Source organism: Notothenia rossii (genome assembly GCF_949606895.1).
Source record: "Notothenia rossii genome assembly, chromosome: 9".
NCBI classification, from domain to species: Eukaryota; Metazoa; Chordata; class Actinopteri; order Perciformes; family Nototheniidae; genus Notothenia; species Notothenia rossii.
In genome coordinates, this window is record NC_136907.1 from 24,643,661 (window position 1) to 24,666,896 (window position 23,236).

At 40.2% G+C, this 23,236-nt stretch overlaps 1 protein-coding gene across 3 annotated transcripts in view; it reads right to left on the reverse strand.

Moving 5' to 3' along the window:
- The window catches only part of nlgn2b (neuroligin 2b), a 200,457-nt gene that overhangs the window by 5,419 nt on the left and 171,802 nt on the right, over positions 1 to 23,236 (reverse strand). For 2 of the 3 annotated variants that reach the window (XM_079649112.1, XM_079649111.1), the window contains 4 exons: positions 5,442 to 5,627; positions 3,036 to 3,301; positions 1,706 to 1,859; positions 1,053 to 1,419 (listed from right to left, as the gene is read on the reverse strand). In XM_079649112.1, coding sequence (XP_079505238.1) covers positions 1,053 to 1,419; positions 1,706 to 1,859; positions 3,036 to 3,301; positions 5,442 to 5,627 — 973 coding nt within the window. The remainder of the gene's footprint in view (positions 1 to 1,052; positions 1,420 to 1,705; positions 1,860 to 3,035; positions 3,302 to 5,441; positions 5,628 to 23,236) is intronic. The other variant, XM_079649113.1, reaches the window with a different exon arrangement.

The window sequence follows — 23,236 nt, forward strand, 5'->3', positions numbered from 1 at the left end:
TCTTCGTTCAACAGTTTAGGTATGAAAAGGCCATTTATTTGTACACCTGTTGCTAATTCAGCAACAGAATAGACTGAAACCCAAGAGATGATGTGCTATCAGAGCACCACTGTTGGAATTTGGCAGAAAGAAACAGCTGTTGTATGGAGCTAATGCTGCCAAAACTTCAATGTATGGCCTAATTTTCACTAACAAATCTAGTGTGGTTTGCCAATACAAAACTCCATTACCAAATAAAAAACTACATATCAAACAAATACCCAACACAGTTCTACTGCATCATGTTTATTTGTTAAAGAGGACATATTATGCAAATTCTCAGGTTGATATTTGTATTTTGTGCCCTAACTGTGACATCGTTACATGCTTTATTTTTCTCATACTGCCTGTGCTGCAGCACCTCTTTTCACCCTCTGTCTGAAGCCAGAGCCCAGTCTGCTCTGATTGAATATCTGGCTGGCTCTGTTGTGATTGGTCAGCCGCCTAAAGATGTCCCGCCCCTTAGCCTATTACAAACAATGTGTTGGAGCACTTGCCAATAGAAGAGTGAGTGTTACATAGTTATGTCATTATGTTACGGAAGTAAACTAAGGAGTCTAATGGAGGTGTTTCTGGCAGGGGGGGGGGGGGGGGGGAGAGTGTGGGAGAGAAACTTGAGCCTTTGTAGACCATTCACAAAATCTCTTTATCACACACAGGGAAAACCCCTAAAAGCAAAACAGGGCCCCTTTAAGTTTGGAAGGAAATGAGCTCCATACAGGTGTTGCATATCATATCACTCCCAACCCAAATGTTTTACACTGCAATATTTTCAAAAGCTCAACAGATAATCACATCATTGAGAATATCTCCAAATCAAAACCCAACACCAACCTTATATTCCCCTTTAGCACCCTAAACATGTGCCCACAGTTGGGAACTTGGCTAGGGAGACATTAGACTTGAGTATCCTGCAGCATGTGAGCTTGTTGGTACAGTACACACTGTGCTGTACTAAATGCACTTAATATCAGATTAATTAATATCTTTTTTTAGTTTGGCACCATACTAACCCTGTCTTGGCGAAGTTGGTCCAGTAGGTCATGACTACAGCACTGAGCATGACATCGTTCTTGGAGAAGTTGCAGGGGAACAGGTCAGTGGCTCCCACCATGGGGATCCCAAACACATAGGGGATCTCATCTCCGTGAGCAGCGTCGGCCCACTCCGGCCGGGCTTCCGTCTGACAGTGGTGGTGGAAGGTGTAGAAATAGACGGGCGACTGGAACTCGGCGTGCAGCTTGGCAGTGGCAACGGCCGGGGCCACCCACTGGTGGTCTGTGAACAGAGCCAGGAGGGTCTTCCTGCGCATGTCAGTGTTGTCCCGGTCAGCCCAGTCTGTGTACATGAACTTTATGGTTTCCCTGAGGATGTCTTTACCTTGGAAGAAATGAAAATGGAACGTGAGTATGTACGCAGTGCAACATTAGGTGATAGGATTAAAGGGTTAAATATAACTTAATATAAGTAATTTTATTGTAAATCTATGTCATCTCCACAGTGGTGCCTTCAACTTCCTGTCATAGAGCAGGAAAATAAATGTAGCTCTGCCTTTTTCATTGTAGTTTGAAGTACTTTTCATTGCTGTAGAGGCTAACAACATGTGCACAATTTGAATATTAAAGTAATAACATGTTTAAGGTAAAATAGCAGCGAAGGCTCTGACCGTCAGGGAATCCATACAGATTGTCCACAAAGTTGGAGATGGTGTAGTCAAACGTAGCTGATGATATTCCGTCTTCTCCTTCACTGTCGTCCACGAATTTCAGTCCCTCTCCTTGGTTGACACCCAGCAATATGTCGTAATTCAGGAACTCGCCCTGGTGTCACAACAAAAACAAAACAAAGGACTGCTAGGACAACCACGCAATCCTTCACTGAATAACGTCCTGTAGATCTGACACGATAACGTCATTGAGTCACCGTATGATCTGTGGACAAGACCTCGATCATTTTTGCATTGTTGTCTTACCGTAAGATAAATGGAAATGATTAGCCTCTTGTACGATATGCTTAATCATTGGTATTTCAAATTGCAGAACCCATAAGGAGCCGTACACATGCCACAGTTTTTGAGTGGCTGTGTCTTTAGTTGTAAGCCCAGTGGCGATCTGTTCATCTATCATACTGATCATAGTCAATAACTTTGTTGTTATTAGCATCTGGTTAGCTAGCTATGCTAACAAATATAAGAAGCTTTTTCTACAACCAGTGAGGTAAAGGCACATCTTTATATGATCATTATAGTTCTAAAAAAATAAGAGAATAAAGTAAAACAGGTATAAAATACTATATGACAGTAAAAAAAAGTTGTTATTAATAAACAAGAACAAAGTTTGAGAGGAGAGTGATTTGTAAAATATCCATAAAGAAAAAGAAAATCTGCTTACATTTCTGTTTCATATGGATGTTGAAAGATGTATCCATAGATCTCCTAATGTTGCTCTCAAAGTGCACCAGATTGATGCTCTTCCCGGGGGAGCATGCCCCGGGAAGAGCATGTTGAACATTTTTAAATGGCCCTTGAGAGGAAAAAGGTTTACATGAACAAATATGCATTTTTTCAGCTTTTTATACAAATTCAACTTTATATCTTTGGGGTTTGGACTGACAAAACATGTCATTTAAAGACGTCTCCTTAGGAAGTTAACAAACTGGGACGGATATTTTTCCTTTTCTGACACTTTTTAGACCAAACGAATAATTAATTAACGATTAACAACATTTGTCTCTATCATTTTGGCAAATATGATACTAAAATAAACTGCTGGGTTTTCCCTTAGTTGATAATACTTGGACTTTGCACAGAGCCCAAAAGTCCATTTAATTTATTGTTTTGGTTGCATGGTTCTTTATATATTACAATTATTTGAATATATCTTATTTTCGTTTTCCAATTCCAATGTCTGAACATTTCAAGAATCAGAAGTACATTGCTCTTTAAAAAGGGTGTACCGGTACCTGCATTATGAATCTATTATAAGTGTATCACTGACCTGCTGCATGAGGATCTCAGGGTCATCGGGCACCACGTCCCCGTCCACCACGGGTCCGAAGGCGATGTGGTAGCGGGCTGGCTGGATGTCTTGGTCCACCAGCTCCCGGAAACTCTTCTTCCTCAGGCAGTCCACCAGCTCAGCCATGTCCCCCAGGGTGCAGCCCACCTTCTTGGCCAGGATCTTGGTGTACATCATGGGTCGGTAGTTGACCGCCCAGCTGGAGATGGCCGAGCCACTCTGAGCGATGGCCCTCTGGAACAGGCCTACACACACAAATAGCCTCAATAGCAAACATACAATCACTTCCCCTCTCTCGGTTAATTTTCCCCCTCTGACATACTTCTGCTAGCAGCTGATGGGGCCTTCAAGGCCTTCCAGTGTGAGTGATTTTAATAATGCATATGTGGAAGGAGGAGCATTTGTAGAGTATTACATAGGAGACAAGATGAAGAAGATGTTCTGTTGCTTTTTATAGCCATGGAAAATCTTTGTGAGTATTAGGACAACGGAGCGCTTCCATTACACACAGCGAGAGACAGCGAGAGACAGCGGGAGGAAAGATGGAGAACGCTCGGAACACAGCAGCGGTTTGATGGCCGCGTGTTGCATAAAGCGCAAAAGAGAGACAGTGAGAGAAAGAAAACTGCTCGCACTGTTGCACCGCTGCACTGTTATGTAAAGTGGCTTTCTGTCTCTCTGTTTTATCTGCAGATTCTGTCATTAATAATTAAGCCCCCCCATATTCTGCATGTGCCCCACCCCCGCTCCTCTCCCTGTGAAATCAATTAAGAAGCCTCTCAGCTGCAGCTCTAGCTCTACCCCTCATCTCATCTCTCCTCTACACACACACACACACACACACACACACACACACACAGCATCTTTAAAAAATCTTTACACACCAACTTTTTCAGCAAGTCTTCAAAATGGAGTGGAAGACATATCTATGCATAACAACCCATAATGATAACGAGGATATACAAGCTTAACATTTCGATATGACACAAAGTTTTCACATTAGGGCTGTAAATCTGGAGGGTTCCCGTGATTAGATTAAAAACTGATTCTTGTTTCAGTACACAGGCGTGCTGTTTTCACTTTCTCTGTGCTACTGAAGGTTGTGTGTTAAATTATGAAATGAAACCAGAATAAAGTGTGTTTAAGAATATAAATTTAACTATAACTAGTTATACATGTATAATAACTAATTACCTTAACAAACAAAGACAAAAGGCAACTCCCCATTCCAAGCTCACATGAGCAAAACACATTTTCCATGATAAATAAAAGAAGCAAAACTTAGCAAATTATTATGCATATTTAGTAAAACAAGATGTTTTCAAACTTCAGATAGACGGAAAGATTTGCATTCACGTGCACACACTTACCATGCACAAATGGAGAATCCAATTAAAATGTACAGGCACATTTTTTTTCTTGTTCAAGGTGAGTTTGTCAGATGGAAGGTGAGCAGTTCACCAATAACACACTCTGAGTATTAGGTTAAGTATAAAGTGCCGTTCACCTTCAGAGAATTAAGGATCAAACATTTGGTGGGTCCTACAAAGATCAGTCAAAAGTATAGTAGGGTCCGTAATAAGTACTGCAATGGTTTCCAGGTTAGAGGCTTGAAGACCTTTCCTTTTTTGTTTTTTTTTTACTGTAAAAAAATGTTTACATAAAATATGAGCATGAAAATGCACCATTGCCTGTTAGAGGTGTCTGCTCTCAAGTGCCAGTCTACATTTAAAATGCTGGAAAAGACAAGAAATAAGGTTGATCAGCAGTTCAAGCCATGTAAAGATATAAAATTCACTAATGATGCAAAATATTATGCTGACTATATATCTAATAATACATATAGGAAGTGGTTATAATGGTCGTCATTGAAAGTCCAAGTAAATGATATAAAAGTACGTAATATATGTATATACACATATGGACTCCTTATGCCTTAGCTAGACAGGACTAGTTTGAATGGAGACGGACAGTACACAGACATTCTAGAGCCTCGCGGAATGACGTTGTTTGGGACTATTACAGGGCTTGTATCCCTAGGTGAGTAATGATTTATGGCAAATATCCTAATGTTTTCCTCCATCTGCCATCACGGTCCAGATTGGCAATCTGATTAGCTTTAAAATGACTCAATGTGTGCAATTCTGCATGTTTATTGAACAAAATATCATTGTATATAGTGTGCGCCTCATCTCTGAAGATTGCATCCCTTCACTTTGGGGAATAACATAGACATATATATATATGTATTATAGGGTATTCATTAAAATTACTAACAAGCTCCTTGAAGAAATACACTACCCACACTGCTCTGAAATGTTAATCCCTTTTCTAGCAGGGTATATGACTGCTAATGTGACAATGACAGAGGAAAAAGAGCCTTACCTTCGGAGTGGTGGGAGAGGATGAGGAGGTTCACACAGGCGGCCCCGGCTCCCGAGCCAAAGATGGTGATTCTCTCTGGGTCCCCTCCGAAGTGGCCAATGTTTTCATTGAGCCAGCGCAGGGCCTGGATCTGGTCCAACAAGCCATAGTTCCCCTTAGCAGACTGGTCCCCTGTGCTCAGAAACCCTGCGGGGTGAATTAGAACAAACACTGAGTGAAAAAGAGAAAGAGAATACTGAATAAGTGTGGAAAACTAATTCAGGAGCACAGGACAACATAATCCTGTGTGTTTGTTTTAAAGAGGAACTATCCCACACAAACAGAAGATGGCATCCTGTCATTGTCAGCCTCCAACTCAGTCTGAGGACATTTCAGAGAGCTCGCCAAATTACTCATTTTTTAATACCCACGCTGGAAATACAACACAGTTAAGAGAACTTGTCAACAGATAGAGGAGGAGAGCAACAGAAGGCATGTATCACCCACTTCCAGGACACACATTCACACAGTAGGTGCACACCCACAACAAGAGAGAATAAGCTGAACAAAATGTCACACGGTTTTTGATCACTTGAGAAGACTGAATGTTTTCAGTAAACTGCTTACTAGGTAGGTAGGGAGCTGTTCAGGGGTGGATGTAATAATAAAAAAACGCGAAACAGCAAGGTGGCCTACCCGTCTCTTAAGCCTCTCACATTCACTTTGTTGTTATGTTATTACATTATTATATTTTTCATTGAAACATTTTTTTGCCATTTCTTGTGCATGAGCAGAATATTCCACAAAGGCCCATAACTCATACCAGAACTTGTTTTTTGTCACTTAAAGCTACATATTATAAGTTCAAGTGGAAATTCACTTATAGGTACACACTACATAAACTTGCAGCCCTTGCATTTTTGTGAAGCTCTCGGAAATAAAAAAACTGGTAACACTTTACGGTAAGGGTACATGAATCATCATGAATTCATGCATGACTTAATGCATGAAAAAGCATTAAGTCATGCATGAAGTACTTCATGAACTATCAGTAATGTATAAGGATTAACAGTATCTCATGCATGACTTAATGCAGGAACAATACCTTAATTAATGCATCAACTAAGGTATCTCAATCATCATGACTTCTGAGTTATAATTGATGTTCATGTGTTCTTCTTCTTCATATAGATCTGCAGTTAAAGTGACAGGGCAAAAAACTGACCAGTTTCAAACAGCAATTCCAAGTGTTGTAATCATGAACTAAGCATTATTTTGTCATTACTTCATCATGTTTGTGCCCCTTCAAATAAAGTGGTGACCTGTTCCGTCATTTACACTGATAAATAACATATGATTAATGGCCTATGTGAAATCACCTTTATTAACCATTTGGTGCTCATGCATCAATCATCCTTGTGATCCCTCAAATAAAGTCAGCCCTTATGTCTATTTAGGCTTCATGAATTTGGCAATATTACAAATAAAAATTAGATTATAATTTTGGACTTAAAGGTGGGGTAGGTAAGTTTGAGAAACCGGTTCGAGATACACTTTTTGTTATATTCCATGGAATGCTCTTAACATCCCGATAGCAATGAATATCTTAAGTACTTTGACAAAAAATCCATCAAAAAATGTACTGTAAAAAGCACGACCAATCATTTTAGCCGGCCCGGCTAAAATAACTGGATGGCCTACCTGCCTGTCAGCCTTCCATCTGTGCACAAACTTATCTCATGCCCTCATTGGTCATGTGCGTGTTCGTGTGTGTTGGATGAGGGGCTCTGTAAGGAAGTGGCAGATTTTTTCCGGCTGTGTATTTTCAAATTCTAGCGCACTCGAGCTGGTTTCTCCAAAATTACCTACCCCACCTTTAATTTCAATTATCAATTATATAGTTAAGACTTTTTTTTTATGTATCATACAGTGTTATCTTAAAGCTCACCAACCCTTAAAGATAACTCATTCATAATATTAACAAACTTTAATTTATAATTCAAAGCCAACAAGATCACATTTTCACATATCATGTCACATAAGAAAGCAGTAAAAAATATCGCCAAAGACACATGATTAGGAGGCCTACTTTATGGAGGAAGTGGATTACCACAACAATTTAAAGTATATGGGATCACACAGCAAGGCTCAATGTGATCATACTTACCTGTACTTGCCGTGAAATACAGAGGTTAATAACAACAATATTTATAGGGACTGTTAGGGAATAATTTGCTTTGGTATTCAACCTTTGACACAGTTCATACATTTTTTATTAATCTTACACGCTGAAAACATGCGCAGGGCTCGAAGAGACAACTGGACGAAGGGCCCATGGTTACGTTATAGAGTCAATCGACCAGAAGATCAGTCTTCGTCTCCCTACACTCCTTGAATGTAACCAGATCCCCAACAACCGTTCAGAGATTCCAACCCCAATCACCTGAGGAAGATTGCGGACGAGATACCATCCCTTGATCCGCAAGCAGAAATACTCTTGTTGCTTGGCAGGGACATCCTTACGGCCCGTCTGCACTACAGGCATCGAAAGATGCTTTCAACGCTTCGCCCATTCACTTGAATGGGGTGACGTACAAGATTTTTAATCTTCGCCGAACTGCATTGTGGGGAGCATGGCATGGCTTTGCAAGCATCACGAGCATCTATCGGCATCAAAAGTTGAACAATGTTCAACTTTTGAGGCTCGATGCTTGGCATCAGCCAATCAAATCCCGTTTATGCGAATCCCGTTTATGCAAATCCCGCCAGTGCAAGCGCAGCCAATCAAACCGCGTGCAAGCTGGGAGAGCCAGACCGCAGTTAATTTCCTCAGATTCCAAACGAGATATTACGGTAGCCAATCACCCGGTTCTTTACGACCAGAACTATTTACCGGGATACAAACCGGAGGAACCAGGCATGGAGGGAGGGGGCAGAGACAGTGGGTGAAACTGGTAGGTTTTTCGCCTGTTTGGAGAGTTTATATCAAGTTTACTTCGTTTTAACATTGCTATTGCTTTGAATGTCGGGGGCGGGAGATTCATGTGATTGGTTGTTGGTCGCGTTGCTCGCAAAAAATCGCCAAGCTTCAGACACGCCCAGCTTCAAGATTTTTTGATGCCTGTAGTGTAGACGTACCGTTAGAGTCCATAAAATCAGGAAGCAAATCAACGGATCACACAATGCTCCATTTGCCCAGAAGTTGGACCTTGGTTGGGTCGTAGTCGGCGATGTCTGTCTAGGAGGGGCTCACAAGCCATCTGTAGTGAGCACGCTCAAGACTCTTGGAAAATGGCCGCCCAAGCTACCTGCAGCCCTGTGGCAGTCAAGTGCAGGTAAAAGAAAGATTTGGTCATGACACTATGCACCAAGCTTTCCCAGCGACTTCTTCAGACAATTCACTCTCAACAATAGATGAGGAGAACCTGGGTCAATTCATCTTTCGTCGCACTCCCAGCTACCAAAAACTCACCCCCTCAATAGACGACGTGAGGTTTCTCCACATCATGGACAGCGAGGTCCGTCAAGACAACTCCAACAGTTGGGTTGCTCCCTTGCCATTTAAGACACCCAGACAAAGGCTACCAAACAACAGACTTCAGCAAATCTGTCAGTCCTCAGCTCCAGAACAGTGGCAGTATGTGTCCACCGATCATAACCCAGCAGACCATGGGACTCGATCCATGCCAGCGTCACTTCTGGGAAGTACAACATGGCTCACCGGGCCAGCCTTTCTCTGGAATCCATCTCCACCAAAACCAGAATGTCAAGAGATCTATGATCTAGTTTATTCCATGTCAGATTCCGAGGTTCGCCCACAAGTTGTTGTTAACATCAAAAAGGACACTTTGAACATAGCACGCTTTGAGCGCTTCTCCGACTTCGACACTCTTATCAAGGCAGTAGGACACTTAGTCCACATCGCTTCATCTTTCTCTCAAGCTAGACAGGTGGACACCTGTCACGGGTGGCACATCTGCCGCAAGGGGCTTTCCAATGGGGAGACGGAGAAAGCTAAGATACTGGTGATCAAAAGTGTGCAACGTGAGTGCTACGCAGAAGAGTTCAGGTGTATCGAAACGTCAGGCAACCTCCCTCTTAACAGCAGTCTGCGGACACTACATCCCTTTGTCGACAGCACTGGAATACTCAGAGTGGGAGGTTGCATCAAAGAGTCTCAGTTAAGCACAGATGAAACCAACCCCATCATTGCTCCAGGCCATCACCATCTAGGAACCCTCATTGTTCATCATCACCACCATGCTGTGAAACACCAAGGCAGGCATTTCAAAGAGGGCGCCGTCAGAGCATCTGGAATCTGGCTGGTGAGGGCTAAACGAAGCATCAGTAGTCTGCTCTTCAAATGCGTGACCTGCAGAAGATTTCGAGGGAAAACAGAGCACTAACAGATGGCCGATCTGCCAGCCGAGCGGCTACAGGCAGCACCACGCTTTTCCTATGTGGGAGTAGATGTATTCGGGCCTTGGGAGGTGGTCTCTCGCCGTACCAGAGGAGGGCAAGTCAACACATCGAAATTATCGAAGCTATGAGTGAAAGCAGCTTCATTAATGCACTCAGAAGGTTCTTTGCTATCAGAGGGCCCGCAAAGCAGCTGCGCTCAGATTGTGGCACCAATTTCGTTGGCGCATGCCGAGAGCTCGGAATTGATGGATCCCTCCCTGACCCGCATGGTGTGGAGAAGTTTCTTGAGACACAGAAATGCATCTGGGTTTTCAACCCCTCATTCATCTCATATGGGCGGTGTATGGGAGAGGATGATCGGGATTGCTCGTCGTATCCTGGACGGCATGCTTCTGGAAGATAAGTCACGCCTAACTCATGAAGTCCTGACGACCCTAATGGCCGAGGTCAGTGCTATTATGAACGCAAGGCCTCTGATTCCTGTATCCTCCGATCCAGAAGCTCCCGTTATCCTCTCTCCTCTGATGCTCCTGACCCAGAAAGTAGGCGCTCCTCCACCTCCAGCAAGCGACTTCAAGAAAGGAGAGCTTCTCAAGGCAGAATGGAAGCGGGTACAAAGTTTGGCAGACACTTTTTGGACTAGGTGGCGCCGAGAGTATTTGAGCACCCTGCAAGTCCGGCATAAATGGGTAAACAAGAGGCCTAATCTCAAGCAAGGAGATGTAGTCTTAATGAAAGATGCTCAAGCAAAGAGAAATTACTGGCCCACGGCAGTCGTCACAAAGGCTTTTCCGAGCCAGGATGGACTGGTGAGGAAAGTAGACGTGCGAGTGATCAAGGAGGGCAAGCCAAAGGTTTACTCCAGACCTGCGAGGGAAGTGGTCCTTCTCCTGTCTCCAGAGGACTCTCAAGATTAAAGTAATTGTAGTAATGTGAGGTCCTGTCTCCAAAACCTCAAGCGGGGAGTGTTGTGTTCTGTGTATAGAGCTGTGTGTTTGTGGGAGCCCCTAGTGGCGAGTGATAATAGCGCAGCCTTATCTATCACAGGAAATAGTCTTACAGGAAGTTGCGTCAGTCAGTTGGGAAATTACATGTGGCAGTCTCGTTTTGTTAGCTCCACAATCTGGCTGCATCCATCTTCTGGAGACTTGTTAAGCGCATTGTCTGTAAGTAACTATGTTAGTTGAAACTATATAAATGTAAAACAGTGTTTATTTCATAATTTGATCATATTTCATACCTTTATTATGTGACGTTAAACTGCATCTACACCACTAGGCCTAAGCTAACGCCTCATGTCAATGACAATGTAATAGTAATCCGTTAGCGTATTAGCTCATCGTTAGCTTAGCCTCTTTAGCATATTAGCTCGTCGTTAGCTTAGCATATTAGCTCGTTGTTAGCTTAGCACTGTTAGCATTTAGCTAAACTCTTGTTTTCTCTTAATTTATAAAATAGATTAGTTTGTTAGCCTTCTAAGCTGTCTAACTAGCCTAGCATTATCATAGCATGGTCATTTATGTCGTGTTTCTGTATACCTGTCATGTATACTTATCTCATTGCAACTGTAAAACAATGTATTTTTCTTGTGTGTTACAGTTTTACAATAAAGAATATAAGAATATTCAAGAGCTTCAGTAATCTCCAATTCAGAATCCCGTTCTCCTGGAATTATTTGAAGTTCATGTTTATGCTGATTGAATAGCTAGATTCCAGGAACATCTAGTGAGAACAGTACAGGTACAGAGAGTTTTTTAAGCTGGAGTCATATTTGTGATGGCCTTCATAGTCTCCCAAAGTTCCTTGGAGTTCATTGTAGAAAAGTTATGTTCAATAATTTCCTTATGTCTCCTTCTAGCTTCTCTGAGCATGTGGTTAAGCTCCTTTTGTACACATTTCAGTTGCGTTTTATCCCGGTTTTAAGCTATATTTTTTACTAGGGCTGTCAAACGATTACAATTTTTAATCTGATTAATCACAGTTTAAATATTAATTAATCAGGATTAATCACCATTCGAACTATGTCCAAAATATGCCATTTCTTTATGTACTGTATATTGTTGTGGAAATGGAAAGATAAATGAAAGAAGGCGGATATATCCATTTAACATACAGTATGTATGTATGTTTATTATAACATTGTTCTTTGTGTCAAAATGAAAGACAGCCCACACACCTATCAATCATCAAACCGTGGGGTCTTATTTCATTACGTGTTGATTTCTATCAACACGTAATGTTGTATCGATATATATAGAGATGCACTCAAGGGTGTAACTTTGGTTTGAGAAGTGGGGGGGACACAAAACAGGGGGTCCTCGGCAATGAAACATTTTTCTCGATTTAATTCCATTTCCTGCCTTTCTACAAATATATTAGGGACTATGGTGTTACAAAATCCAAGAAAAATGTGTCGTGTATATAATGAGGAGAAGATGTTTGTCTTTGAATTGAAGCTAAAAGCATCAATCTAGTGCACTTTGAGAGCAAAATTAAGACATTGGAATGATTTCTTAACTTATTTTGAACAACTATATTAAATAGGTGGAAATATTTGTTTACATAGATGACCAAACCGCTTGAGACCCACTGAGATAACTTAGACTAAAGTTTACAATCTAATCACTCAGCGAATCCTTTACCTCACCTAAACTGACGTTATCTCAGCCTCTCAGTCTGACAGGAGAGGACTCTCCCTCTCCTTATTGTTGAAACAGCTTCTAATCTCTCAATCTCTCTCTCTCTCTCTCTCTCTCTCTCTCTCTCTCTCTCTAAAAAAATAATAATAAACACATTTGAAAAGTGGGGGGGACACAAACGGGATTTTGAAAAGTGGGGGGGACATGTCCCCCCTGTCCCCAGTGGAAACTACGCCCATGGATGCACTACCGCAAAAGTATTCTCCGTCAGGATTTCCTGCAACAACACCACGCCGTTATCTTGATTCGGATTGGCCAGAAGACATTATCAAAGATGTTCTATTGAGAAGACGATCACTACGTGAAAAAAGTTTTCAAAACCGTTTCTAGTCTTCGGTATTTCTAGACAAGTGACATCTGAAATCAATCGTACTAAATGTTGTCTGTGCAATTTACTCGGCGGGAGTTGGCGGACTTTATTTTGCTTACTTTAACATAATTTTTCATGGTGGGGCTAAGGAGGAACGCAATTAATTCCAAAAATTAATTACCGCCGTTAACGCGATAATTTTGACAGCATTAATTTTTACCATTGATGCAGTCCTTAACCTCTTTAGTTATGTATGGTTTGTTGTTGGGGTACACAGTTATTTCTTTCTGAGGTATCACATTGTCAACACAGAATTTTATATAGTCAGTTACCATCTCGGTAGCATTATCCACGTCCATCTCAAGATACTCCACTCAGTAGAGAGAAAACATCCTTTAAGAGACTCTATGCTGTCACTAGTCCAAACCTTTACAGTCTTGGTCTGTGGTTTACTACGCTTGAGAACCGTTTTGTAGGTAGGTATTAGATGAACAGTGTTATGGTCCGATGGTCTGATCTTGTTGGCATTGAATTATAAATTAAAGTTTGTTAATATTATGAATGAGTTATCTTAAATGGTTTGTGAGCTTTAAGATAATACTGTATGATTCATAAAAAAAAGTCCTAACTATATAATTGATCATTTAAATTAAGTCCAAAATTATGATCAAATTTTTATTTGTAATATTGCCAAATACATGATGCCTAAATAGACATAAGGGCTGACTTTATTTGAGGGATCACAAAGATGGATGATGCATGAGCACCAAATGGTTAATAAAGGTGATTTCACATAGGCCATTAATCATATGTTATTTATCCAACCCGGTATCATGGCAAGACGTGAACATGTGACGATTTACCATGCTGGGAGACGTGAAGATGTCACGATTTCGTCCCTTCAAACGTGACAGTTACACAGCATTGTTAACATGGCCCAACCAGTGGAGAAATACCCCGACGGTCGGTTGTTATTGTCAATATTAACATAATAATGATTTATTTGTAATAGTCACACTCGATTATGCTGATTTTCTTGTTGCCCCAGCTGGTCAACACCTCTTTTAGCAGAAACAAAGGCTACATTAATGTATTAAATCGATGTTAATCCATGCGTGTGGATGTGGAATTAACGGACGTGACGTTGTGCGATTGCGTTGCCAGGCAACAGCTTCGGTTCATGTTAATTTACAAACTCTTCAACTACAACCGTAGTTACAGTACATTTAAAAACATTCTAGAAGGCCTCACAAAATACTTTAATGTACATTTAAATTTAAATGTGAAGGAATGTGTGTATAACAAAATACATCCGTCATTAACAATACCGGAAAAAGTCGTAGGCAAGATCCTCAGCTCGGTGATTCGATGGTTTAGCCGCAATGCACGTTGGGAAATGGTGTTTATGTTATGTGAAATCTGAAAACATTTTTTAAAAATAAAATAATACTTTATTCCGAGTGTGCTTGCTTTTCTCTTTGAAAGTCATCACATAACGGCATTGTAATTCACGGTTCGGCTGCATTAAATATTACATATCTGCCGTAGTTCTCTATTTATAGAGCCCTGATGAGAAAACTTCTAGACAAACAGGAAGAACTGCCGCCCAAACTGAAACTCGACGTGGATCATAAATATATATCACCAATTAAAGCACATCTTAAATTTCTCTCTCTATATATATATATATATATATATATATATATATATATATATTTATATATATGTATATATAAACATATATATATGTTTGCAATTCGCCCAGCCAATCAGAAATTGGAACTATTTTCTCTCTCTAGCAGGGACTGAATAGGGGGGAAAAGTTCTCATGAACTAAGTTCTCTTTTTGGTGTGAACGCAAAATCCCAGGAACTATCGGAACTAAAAGGGAAAAGAACGGGGAAAAGTACTCCGCTGTGAAAGCGCATAATAATATCCAAAATGTGCTAAAAAAAGAATATCAAACCAATGTTGGCTATTTAAAAAAAAAATTATCCTACAAAAAAGCCTTGTACTTTCTTTGCTACTGCGCCAGCATCCTGAAGTATGGACAGTATTTACTTGACCTCTACTGAGACACAATGCTAGTATGTCTGCATGAATAGCAATAATTCAATGTTAAGTAGATTAATCAAAATGTCCATGTGCCTGAGCCTGTATCTGGTCGTCCACCTAGGGAGGAAAACTCCTGGGACAAAATGTTTTAGTGTTGGTCCACTGATGTAGTGACCTCGATGTTGTTCTTACAAAGCAGAAACATGGACGCAGCCATGTTCCTTTAGAATCACTACTCATTTTCCTTGAGAAAACAAGCGAATGATCCAAAAATTGCTCAATAATCTGGATCTCGAAAATCTACTATATAATTTAGAGGTAATAGTCATGAGCTAGGTTCAATTATGATTTAGAAATGAGAGGAGTGACACATTTTAAAGTAAGCAGCACAGTGCGGGGATATGTGTGAGGCTAGATTATTGAAAACATAATAATGAATCATACACAGTATTTTATTCCACTGTGCAGAATTTCATTTTATTATTTTATTCTGTTTTAACTTTTTTTCCTTTTACATGTGTTTAGTTGACAATATTTGTATTATAAAGATATATGGTTGGGAGAGTTACTTACTAATGTCAATATATTCTCTTACAATTACTAGTTATCTGTAAAATGTAATCAGTAAATTAATGTAGGTATAAAAATATAAAAGTAATGCAACCTGATACTTTTCGTTACGTTTGGATTAACTAAATACAAGAATAAATAAATATCAATAAAACATTCACTTAAAGGTCACCTATCATGCTATTTTTAGGCAATAGCACAGGTCTCAGATATATACAAATATATAAAAAACACTTCTATGAAGTGTTTTGCTCAAAATACCAAACAGATCACCCATTCTAGCCATGCCTCATATCCCTCTATTTCACTTCCTGTTTCAAAAGAGCTGATTTTATGTATAAAGCTTTAAAAAATAAAGAAAGATTAAAAAAAAGAGGGTCGGAGTTTTTGCCTGCTCATGTGGGAGATTCTACCGGCAGATACTGTGGTGATGAAACGCCATATCATGGATTATCAAGGATTATTTCTGAAACCGTATGGAGCTCAAAGGCTTTCTCTCTTGCCGGTTATACCACAAGGTGAGTTCCTTTTTATTTCCCGCTTCTTCACCCACATGCTCTCCAGTACAGGTTAGCTCTGAGTGTTAGCGATGCTAATGTAAACACCGACCATATTACGTCCAAAGAAGTCGGGCATTGTTTCTGATAGCAACGTTTCTGATAGTGCCGTGGGTCCGCCGCCGATATGACGTCAAATCACCGCAAATTTGGATCAGCTCCGTTGTACCCCCCGTTTTAGAGATTTGGGTACGGAGGAAAAGAGAGAAGGTTTTATTTTCTGACGCAGCGTGAGTTCCCTGACAAACCAGGGACACATATTTATGTATAAAAGACATCACAAAGTGCATTTTGCATGATAGGTCCCCTTTAAGTGTAATATGTAAAACAGCAATGTAACCTTTGCAAAAGATCAAACCCATATATTAAGTATTAGTAATGTCTCCTCTGCTCAGAGATTCTATTTTATATATTAAAAAAGCAGAAATAAAATTTGAGCTGACAGAAAATTCCCCATTTTAGTTTAACAAATCCAGTTAAACTCACAGACACTATTTCATGAACATACAGTATAGGTTCAACTACTGAATAAAAAAAAGAACAAATGAACCAAAGAAAACCATAAAGCAGATTCAGGCAGTAGGCGTATAGATTCACACTTAAGGTATTAGCCTACAGAACAGAACAGTTTACAAAGAAGAAATACAATCTGATCTGATTTACAGCAAACACTAAATGCTCTTTTTAGTTTTTTTTAGAAACAATGTAATCCTGCTTGTAATCCTTCCATTTGAAAAATGTAACGGTAATCTGTGACATGTTACCGATTTTTGTATCCAGATGACGTAATCCCATTACAGGTAATTCAATAATTCCCAATATTTATGTTACATTGTTTGATGAGTCTTGGATTTTAGATTTTCAATGCCAAAACTACACTGTAGCTATTGCGCACATGGCAATAAAGCCATTGACTTTGAGTCGAATCACATGCAGCACCAATACTACCTTAAAATGTGTTTGTGTAATTCTATTCTCCTAAAATCCTCCCATCAATCAACTGGCTCTTAGCCCCAATGTGCCTCTGACCCGGTGCCGTATCAGCGCTGACCCGTGCCACTTATCGGACCACGGGCATGTGGAAGTGCTGGCTCCGTGGCACGCCCGGCCCAGTGCTGAGCACGCCTGCCACAGTTGCCTGGCAACTGTCCAGAGCTTTGGGCGAAATGATATGGACAGACACTCAAGAGAGCACTTGCAAACACACACTGGAGCATTTCCATATTCGAGGAACAAAACCACATGGACACAGAAACAGAGCACACACACAACGATTGTGAGTGTGTGAGCGAGCATGCTAGCCTCCTCTTGCTTTCATCGCAAGGGCAACATGAAGAGAGCAAATCTTATCTTCCATCATTGAAGTCAAGTTCCTTCTTCTGCTCTTTCTTTTTCACTAAAGATCTGCTGAGCTGGGCTTCCTACTGACTTTAGCGCTGAGAGCAGCAGTTTATGAGGCTGAACTCATGCATATTCAACACTTGCTTTAGGTAACGGCCAAGCAACTGTGAGGAGAGTCATCAACCTCTCAGTAAAGACACAGGGCCAGAAATAGGGAAGTGAATGGATGAAAGGAAAAAGGAGGAGTGGTGGGCCTTGATGGAGGGACATTTAAAACAGAAATATTCACAACGTATTGAATCACGGTGACTGTCCTTTGACGAAAAAAACCACAAGACTAATCTGATAATGACCACAGCTTCCACTCATATTTCTTTTACTAAAATAATCAAAACAAAATGCACGCTGCCATTGAATGCAACAAAAAAAAGGTTAAAAATGGTAGAAGCACTTAGCGTTTCTCTAATGTACGCTGATGAGATGAGTCATGGTTAAAACCATTATCTCTTATTGATATTGTATTGCACAGGAAGACAGGATGTATAAGCATAGAACAAAGAATAAATCAAAAGGTTTGATTGCATTTTATCTTGACACAGTGAGTGTGCGTTATCAAATAAAAAGGGGGAGCAACTCCACATCAAGTGCTTTAATTTTAATTTTATCCAGGGCTCTATAAGGAAACACTTTATTCTATACATCCTGTCTGCACACTTTTCATAAAACCCCCAGTCCTGCACAGGGTCACTGAACAAATGTATCTGAAAAGAGAACGTGGGGAGGGGGGTCGGGCAGGAGAAAGGGATACAAAATAAAATAACATCAGACAGGTATTAAACCAAAGCTACTGTCAGTTCCCACATGACAGAGAGGTGAAAGGAATATTTTGATTATATCATTCCACTGTGACGTCACGCTGGAGATGATTAGAGATGTCAAAAATCAGAGGGAAGATATTGCCTTTTTAATACTGCGCACAGAGAAAGGTGATTGAAGAGAGGAAACAAAGCAATGTTTACGTATCCGTGAGTCACAAAATGAATCAAGCAAAAGCAGAGGCGCTATTACCAAAAGAAAAAAAAATTAAACCATTAGCAGATGGTGAATATCTCCTTCACACTCCACTAAAGAAGCTGTTTTGACAAATGGAATAAAGTTAAATTGATTATTCAGTACTGTGCGGTAACCTTGGGTGTTGAATGCAGTCATAGATGAATATCTGTACTGTATGCAGTATTACTAGTTTTCAAAGAATTTAAGAAGCTTTTCTGTAAATAACGGATTCTAGTCACACACAAAATGTGCAGCGTCATATTGTCACATCCTCATAAGAGTCTATGAACAAGCATGTACTTTGAGTGGTAAATATTTTATACAACTGCTCAAAAAAAAAGGGCTAGTTTTAATGAAAACACTTTTCTGTCTATGAGCTGAAGTAAAAAACATTTCAAGCACCCCCTGGAGGTTTGTTTTTTTACCTTGTCTTTTTTAACATCATAATTATGTATAATCACGTCCATTCTTTAATTCAAAGGTTGGTGCTGTGCAGTGGCGTTTTTATACGTACAAAAGTGGTGGGGCACAACAAACGTAGATGTTTAAGGGCTGTCAGTCGATTAAAATATTTAATCGCGATTAATCGCATGATTGTCCATAGTTAATCACGATTAATCGCAAATTAATCGCACATTTTGTATCTGTTCTAAATGTACCTTAGAGGGATATTTTTCAAGTTTGTAATACTCTTATCAACATATGAGTAGACCATAGACTGTATATATAAAAGGAGTGGACACATATGCTTTATATGTTTGTTTATTATCATTTGAACAATGACACATATTCTCATGAATATTAAACACAACAACCTCTGAACATTACAAATATTCACTTCAATTCAACCTGGAACCTCTCTCATACAATAATACAATACAGAGTGTGTGTGTATATGTGTGTGTGTGTGTGTGTGTGTGTGTGTGTGTGTGTGTGTGTGTGTGTGTGTGTGTGTGTGTGTGTGTGTGTGTGTGTGTGTGTGTGTGTGTGTGTGCGTGTGTGCGTGTGTGTGTGTGTGGAAAGACACTGTGATGGATCGTTGGAGCTATGTGCAGCTCAAGGCATATGCAATATGCAATCATGTTGCGCGCACTATCCGTGCTGAGTGTGCTGACTTTTCGTACAATGTCCCACTGTCTGGCTACCTGCATAAAGTCAAGGGCTCGGCGCATTTGTCGGCGAAATGTCGCTCCTCTGTTTTCATTGAAACAGCTCCTTATATCCGTTAGCGCAGCTAGCTAGCAACAGATGCTAACAACAGCAATACACGTAAGGTGTGCCTCGCTCGCTTGCGCCACACATACACACACCCTCCCGGTCCTCCCGATGGCCAGTCCGGGCCTGCCGGTGAGCGTGGAAGTGTGGTCTGCCACAAGCGGACGGCAGGAGCGGGACTGTCAGCATCAGCTTGTAGATGGTATTTTAAACTTGATGCGCTCTGAAACTACGGGGCGGCCGAGGACAAAAAATACACATGCGTTAATCGTGTTAAAGTCAGTGCTTGAATTGGAATAAAAAAGGTGCCAGTACTCTAAATCAGCAACAAGTATTTGGCACAAAGTCATAGTATATCCTATAATGCTGGTGGGTTTGTCTCTTTACTGTATATTTTAGAAAGGCTCACTGTACTTAAACAAAATGACTCAGGGTGCATCTGAGATTAGAGGGGGTGCAGTGGTAAAGTGCTATTTTTATAAGTGGGGAGTGGACCTGACACCCTCTAGTCTAGGGGGGTCCGGGGGCATGCTCCCCCGGGAACATTTTTTTTTAAATATTGAAGTTAGATGCATCAATCTGGTGCAATTTGAGAGCAAAATGAAGAGATATATGGATACCTCTCAACATCCATAATGAAACAACTGTAAACAGATTTACTTTTTCTTTATGGATATAAAAGAAAGTAAAGCTTGACTCCTACTGGCTGGTTAAATGACTCCTCGTCCCTGAGGCCACTACCAGTTTTTTTGTGCCATTTTGCTGGATTTATTTGTCAATAGCGTTGCTGCACAAAGTGATAGCCCTCTAGTTTAAATCTACTACCCAAAAAGAAACATGTGGAGATGGGTTACTATTTAAAAAAAATTGCAAATCTATTTGGGAACAGTGGAGCCGGGCCTCAAATCCTCTAGGGGGGTCTGGGGGCATGCTCCCCCGGTAAGATTTTTTTTAAAATGTTGGACTTAAATGCATCAATCTGGTGCATTTTGAGGGGGAAATAAAGAGACTACACCCATATGAAACAAAAATGTATACATTTAAATAATCATAAAATCATAAGTACATGGCCATAACCAATAACATACAATATCCAATATGAAAAAACATTGAAACTTGTTTATTTATTTGTTTTTGGTTCATTTATAGTTGTGTGTGTCTGGGCTCCTGAATCGGCCTCTCCTGTCTCCCTCCTCTCCCCCCTGCTTCTCTTTGAGGCAACAGCAAAGACTAGTTTTAGCTCTCAACAAGTTTATCTTACCTTTTTTCACCTAGTTAACATTTTGTTTGTATTATTCATGCATATTTTACGAATCACTACCCCCTCAAATGGAAATATGTGTTTACATAAATGGTGACCGAACCGTTTGAGACCCACTGAGATAACTTAAACTAAGTTAACTATCTAAAGACTCAGAGAGTAATTTACCTCACCAGAGCTGTAGTTATCAGCCTCTCAGTCTGACAGCAAAGGACTCTCCCTCCACCTTGTTGTTGAAAAAGCTCCTTATATCCGTTAGCGCAGCTAGCTAGCACCAGATGCTAACAACAATACACGTAACCGGTGCGCGCGCTTTCTCGCTCGCTCGCGCCACACATACACCAACACACACCCTCCCGAGCTTGAATGACACACAGAGACCAATCGAGGGCATTAGTATGATCTGTATGAAAGTGGCAATGTCGGCAGGCCACGTCATGTAGACAGCCAGTCACCCTCTGTGAGGCAGTCAGACCCACATTTGCGCTGCGTTGCGTTTACAATATATACGTATATTGCCGGCGGCTGAGTACCGGCATTTTACTGAGTACCGGCAAGGTGCCGGTACTCAGTAAGAAGTGCCGGTACCACATGGGTAAAAATCAGAAGTGCCGGTACTGCGTACCGGTGAGTACCGGCCCAATTCAAGCACTGGTTAAAGTAATTAGTGGCGTTAATTTGTTTTTTGCGTTAACGCGTTATTAACGCGTTAACTTGATAGCCCTAGAAGCTTCATGGCTGGTGAGGCACTGGCACTGACTCGTCTTAAGGTTTACAAATATTATAACCTAATATTATAACCTAAATCAAAATATAATATTATTTTCAAAAGCTTTTTTAGTCTGATGCTTCGATTAATTTTAAACAGACAGTTCAACAAAACGATACCCAAAAAATGTAATTTTATCATTTAAATATTGGATTGTTCTCTCTCAGTAAGATCCCATTTTCAATAAAATTGCGGTCTTATCTTGACTTGAAGATGTAGTCCATTTGCCTATCCTTCTGGACAAAAATCTCTATTAATTATTTTGTAGTTTCAAAAGTCGAATCATAAATCTAATCGATTGATTTTTCTTTTCGCGGCACACGTACTTACAGCAAATCAGCTGTGAATTATGTGAGATGACGTTTGGTGGGTATGTCAGCACAGTGCCCCAATGGTGACTCTGAGCAAGCGCAGTGTGGTTTTCACAGCACACATTCCCTTAGCTTAGACAGTGAGAGAGAGGGGCTTGATCGGGGCTTGACCCACATCGCTCAAAACAGCTCAATAGGCACACTGTAGACACTAATTAGAAGAACACAGACTAAAACAGCAATGTACAGACGAATCAGATGATTAAACATGATCGTACAATATATTTTAAGATGTATTTTTTTATTATTATTATTTTAATACTTTCTGCTGACACTAGGTGGGGCTGTGCCTGATGACCAGTCGCCACTGGTGCTGTTCCTGACCTCTCGTTTCACATACATATGTTTAGAGGAGATTATGTACAACATAGATATCACCATGCAACTCCCCCAGTGCATTTCTTATATTGAGACAATTATAAAAAAAAAAAAATGTGAAATGATTTGTTTAAATATAAAAAAAAGGCAATATCTCATTAAATATTTTGCATATATTCAGAAATCTGAACATTGGATAGTTCAAAAGTTTTGTTTAATTTTGTTGATATATTTGAGTCAAAGTTTTACGCTGGGTGAATTGTTGATAACTTTTTGTAAACTCCTTATTTTTGTTCAATTTATATAACAAAGTTATATAAATCAGGCTATGAATGATTTTGGATGGGTTGGATTGTATGCAAGTGTTATTGAAGTTTTATTTGAAAAAAACTTCCTTTATATTGCAAAATTCAATACTCTCTGCAAGACACTACAGTTGAATAGAGTGAACAACTTCAACTGTTAGATATCTCAAACTTTTCCAGTATTACTATCATTAAGACAATTATATTTTCTTTTATTTCCGAAATGTTATGTAAATGAGGCGTTATTTAATGCTAACTCTTGGTATATTATGTAGAAAATAAACAAACACAAATAGACAAAGTCAGTAAAAAAGTATTTTGAATGTTTGCCTCCCACATGTCTAAAAGTAGACTCTCAAAATGGAAAATGGTCAGCATTAACCCATTCACACACACATTCTTATACTGAGGCACCTTCCATACAAGGTGCCACCTGCTCATTAGGGATTAACATTCACACGCACCCACCACACAAGGACACTTTGAAATGCCGATCGAACCACCGACCTTCCTAATGGTGTATGATCGCTACCTCCCAAGCCCCAGCCGCCAGCGCAAAAAAAACACCCT